The 5,090-nt window shown below is 51.0% G+C and overlaps 1 protein-coding gene across 1 annotated transcript; it reads right to left on the reverse strand.

The window, feature by feature from the left end:
- Nucleotides 1–407: 407 nt before the first annotated feature.
- dact1 (dishevelled-binding antagonist of beta-catenin 1) lies at nt 408–4,732 on the reverse strand (the record flags this gene model as incomplete). The annotated part of the gene is given in 1 exon segment (XM_014329270.1): nt 408–4,732. A coding segment is annotated over 1 exon segment (2,012 nt), but the record flags the coding sequence as incomplete, so codon positions are not given.
- Nucleotides 4,733–5,090: the final 358 nt, after the last annotated feature.

The following is a 5,090-nucleotide window of genomic DNA, read 5'->3' on the forward strand; positions in this document are numbered from 1 at the left end:
TTCCTCTGTTTTTATTCACATTTATGTTTAAAAAAAACCATTGTTTTAGTGTTCAATAAATGTTTATCTTGTTTGGCCCGCGACCTAAAGTGTGCCTTGAGTTTGACGCCCCTGCTTTAGCTCATTTGGACCTGAGTCATCTGATTGTGTCATCTTTGCTTCATAAAGCACCTCAGAGCGACTGTTGTTGTGATTTGTTGCTAGATGTAGAAAGCTGTGTTGTCTGTCCGGCTCAGCGATCCGCAGGCCGAACGGTGAAAAATGTGCCGATAAAAAGGTTCGATGCAAAGGTCAGAAGTGTGACGCAGCTTAAAACACTTGTGATCAGGCTGAGCAGCAAACAGGAGCTTACAGCTGGGACAAAGCCCTCACGGGTCAGAGGCAACACAGAGTCAGGACACGGGCGCTGAAAGTCCACATTTAATGAAGCATAGAAGGTAAAGCACCATTGTTGCCATACACAGGTTTTATACACAAATCAGTAACAGTCGTCTCCAGCTGCATATGTGAACATTTACAGAGTGGAGGTGGTGCAGGAAAAAACAAATAGCTCAACACAAAGGCAGAACAGCACATGGCAGCTTTAATGAGCTTTATATGGCTTTTAAAAGCTGAGGAGCTATTTATATCCTGAACATGTAAACTGTGGCCCCGACCAATGAGAAGAGAGGACTGGAAACTGAAACCTCTCGAATATCTTATTTGAATCCTCTTCGTTCCGTCATCGCAGAATCAGATGAGACGACGGAGGCGAGTGTGTGAAACATCCCTGCAGGACACGTTTAGCACAAACACGTCCACAAGCAGAGCTGAAAACTGACATTCAACCGACGTCCACAGACCTCACACACTGATACTCGTGTCAGAGTTTGATTACAGGATAAAAATGGGAGAAAACCACAGAGTTTCCATTTCTGTGTCTACATCCTTAAACATTTCCTGCTTCCAGCTGAGCTCGGTAAACACGCTGCTGTGTAACTGTTAGTATAAAAAACAGATGCAGTAGAAACATTCGTGTTAAAAAGTTAGACTCGAGTATAAAGTCATAAAAGCCCAGATCAGAACCTGTCAGTACCGTGTCGGCTTTTCTCAATGCACCAAGCAAATATATTAGGCTTTAAATAGATTTCATCAAAAACATCTCAGGACCTGAAAAAGAGAGAAGCATTTACAGGCATTTGGCGTGCTGCGCAACAGCAAAGGTCACGTGATAATAAATACAAACCAAGGCTACATACAAACAACAGAACACCAGCGTTACGCCGCCGCCCCGTCCGCTGACAGCTCATCTCAAAGTGCAGGAAATAAAAAGGTTACTGTGGCGAGAACCTCCTCAAACCTCACACCAGGTTTTAAAGGAGTCCAACAGAGCCGCAGTGACGAAGAACCACGGCTGGAACCACCGTGGGAACCACGGCTGGAACCACCGCGGGAACCAGGGTCCAAATGAAGCTCAAAGAGCCAAAAAGTCCAGAAGTCTGACGGCAGAAAGTTCTAGACTAATTTCCTGCGTTACAATCAATTTTTTAAAAAGGCAAAAAGGCCCAGCATGAAGCTACAGGAGGAACCTGCTGACAGTCCACGCCTCGAAGTCAGAGAACCCCAAAAATGTCACTGTGTTCCTCATTATTTTGTCCTGACACACATAACAAACCGGAGGAACACTGACTGCCCGGACAGACCCTGGACAATCAGTCCCTTCAAGTTCTTGGACTTTTGGTGGAACGTTGGAGAAACTCTGAGGAACCAGACTAAAGTTCCACTTCTAGAACAGATCAGAGGACACAAGGCTCGAGTCCAGGTTGCTTCTGACAAATATATCGTCCAACCGAACCAACGCCACCGGATGTTTCCACACAATTGCTCTAAATTATTTCTGGTTTAATCAGTGAGTGACGCTGTTGTCAGTGAATCTATCACGACTCAGGTCCACTGCTTGGCACAGACCGAGGAACCAATCGGGGAAGCCAGACGGTGGTGGCGAAAGCGGCCTTCAACGCGTTTGAAGCAGTGCGGTTCCGGGTTCAGCCGAGTCACGTGTTGGACCAAAGAAAGGACAGTAAAGTGATTGGCTGGACCCAAACCACACCTTCACGTCATTACAGAAACAAAGCATCTCATGCTGCGTTTGAGGGAAGTTGGAAATAGAAAACTTTTACAATCAAAGTGTTTTTAGATTTTTGGATTGTAAGAACAGTGAAAGGATGAAATTCAAAGATGCTTTTTTAAGTTTAAGAAAATTATGCTTGTTTATACATTTCCTACTTTAACAGATGTTAATTTCTTTGATGTCCTGAACTATTGTACCCAGAGTCCAGGTGAATCACTCAGTGTTGACCTTCAGGTTGCTTCCCTAGATTTCTGAAGAGTGGGACCAGTAAGCAGGTGGTGTGGTTTCCAATCAGGTGGCCTGGTTTGTCGCATTTAAAAATGACAGTGAAGACCACAAGCAGGGGAAGAAACACATTTACTAGGTCACCGAGCTGAGCTCGACTGTGTTTGCCTAAAATGTACTTTAATTACAAAAGATCCAATCAGAACGGTTTATTTGTAGGGAATCAACAGATAAACCAGGTGAACCAAATTGTGCCGCCACCCTGCGTCTGTCCACCGGGTTAGTGTTGGAAAGAGTCGGGTCTGGGCTGGGTAAACTGGGTTTGGGTCAGGCCCACCTGAGGCACGTGGGTAAGGCAGGTGTGGCTACGGTCCAGTCTGGGAGGTTACACGGTGGTCATGAGCTTCAGCGAGCCCGACCTGAATCGCAGGATCTTCTTCTTCAGGTTGTGAGATGCCTTAATCTTAACAAAAGCCTTTGCCTGAGCTGACATCATTTCCTGCCCCGTCGCCCTGACCCCAGCTCCCCCCAGCTGGCCCCGCCCCCTGCCCATGCCTCCCCCACCACTCTCCTCCGTATCGCTGGTGTTGGTGCTCTCCTCCACGCACTCCTCCTCGCTGGACTCGCTGTCTCCAAAGCAGTTTGTGGTGTAGTTCGACCTCTCGTCTTCACTGGTGTCCACGATGGTGGAGTGAAAGAGTGAGGCGCACTCAGCTGAGTACTCGGAGTCACTTCCTGCTGTGTATGAGTACGGGCTGGTCAGCCGCGCTCCGGCGGGCGGGTACACGCTGCTGTTCAGCAGCTCCTTTCTCTGACGCCGCTGAGCACGTCTAAACGCCTCGTCGTACGGGACTTCCATCATGGCTCGTAACCGCCGGTAATCGTTCCTTTTGTACTTTGGTTTGGCCACGACCACGACCTGGTTGCGTCCGTGGTGATGGTGGTGGTTACCACTGCAGCAGTGATGGTTTCCATGGTGATGGTGCTTGGATATGCTCGGTCGTGCGCCGTGTAGTGCCGATGGGGGCTGTCTGTCCAGCACTCGGCCTTCTGGGATGGATGCAGGTAGGCGCTTTATTCTTGAGGAAGCAAATCTCTTGGAGACTTTAACGTGGGCGGAGCCTCCATCTTCCAGGAGGCGGGACCTGTGGCGGAGTTTGTCCTGTCTTCTCTCTGGTGGAGGCTCGCTGTGCTCAGAGACATGACTCGTCTTCATCGATGAGTTCCTCACCTTCACATTCTTGAAGCCGCCCTTGCGAAGTCTGTGCTGGTGGGCAGGGACATACCTGTTGGTAACCGTGTGACAGCTTCCTCCTTCGGCGGCTGCTTCGTCCTGACTCTGGGAGGAGGACCCCACACTGGTGAGCTCCAGTGCTGACCTTCCTGTTCCTGGACTATTCCTGGGAGTACTCGACTGTGTTTTCATGACTGGAGCAGATTTCAGGAACATCTCCTGGTCCAGGGGGCAACATGGCGGTTTGACCTCATTGGGGGCGGGGTTAGCTTTGGGACTGCCCAGGTCCCTGAAGTTTTTAGGGAGAGTTTTGGCAGACATCGTGGCGTGAGGAAGATCTGCTTTGCTCTTCTTTCTCAGACTGTTGGTGCTGCTGTCATGGTTGTTGGCAGTGCAGCTGCTCTGTACGTCGTACCGAAGAGGAGAGCCGGACTCGCCGCTGCCCCTCCTGAAGCCATCGTGCGTCGCCTCAAAGCCGCCATCCTTCAGTACGCTCTGGGTCTCCTGCTCCTCCAGTTTCCCGTCCACAGACCACTGCCTCTGTGGAGACGAGGTCCCAGCTCCCTCTGCCGATGTTCCTCTAGCCGTCCACAAGGCTTTAAATTCGGATGCACTCAGAGTCCCAAAACCAGAGCCAGGGCCGGACACCTGCCTCACACACAGACTAGCCTGCCTGAGGATGCTCTTTGAGGGGTCGGTGCTGATGCTGGTCCTGGGTTTGCTGGTCCTGATTGGCTGGACCTTCCTCTGGAGCAGACTGTAGATGTAGCTGTCCAGTCGCTTATGGGAAGGAGTCTGTGAGGAGGAGGCCGGCCAGGAGTAGCTCTGAGATACATGGGGGGCTGAAACAGAGGGGGGAAGAGCTGAGGTGTCTGCCTCATCTCTGCCGGGACCTCCGAAACCCAACATCTGCAGAAAGGCGGGGCTTTGGACCACCACGGCGTGCAGAGGACTCGGGTAGCGATAAACATCGTTGCCGTTTCGGGCCACCAGGTCACAGTGGTATTTAGACTGAGGCTCAGTGGAAAGAAAGGACGAGGCTGCATCCACAGTGGGCGGGTTTGGAGCCGAGAGCGAGCGGCGGACCGTACCAGAAGACGATGACTCATCACAAAGCCCTCCAACCAGGACGTCACACTCCAAACAGCTGGCCAGCTCATCTGCAGACAGAAAGAAGGCGACATTAGCGAGCAGTCGGGGGTGTTCGTTTACATGGCGAGCGCGTGTGATGGTGAGCGTGTGCCCTCCCCTCACAGCTTCAAACGTAAACACGGTGAGCTTATTTTAACGCCGCTGTGTTTGCTAACAGCTGACAGGAAGTTCAGGGAGAGCGGGCCGTTTCCAGGCAGCGCTGCTCTGACGAAATGCTCGGCTGTTTGGGTCGCTGTGGAAGCTCGGGCATTAGTAAGTGGAACATTCTTTCAGTGGAGACAGTGTGCTGTGAAACGCTAACCCTCCACACCCACTGCTCTCCCTGCAGTGGAAATCAGACTGAACACAGCGTAACCGCATGGGCCGCCT

The sequence above is a fragment of the Haplochromis burtoni genome, unplaced genomic scaffold, assembly GCF_018398535.1.
Source record: "Haplochromis burtoni strain Fernald_Lab_line unplaced genomic scaffold, NCSU_Asbu1 Contig_442, whole genome shotgun sequence".
Lineage (NCBI taxonomy): Eukaryota > Metazoa > Chordata > Actinopteri > Cichliformes > Cichlidae > Haplochromis > Haplochromis burtoni.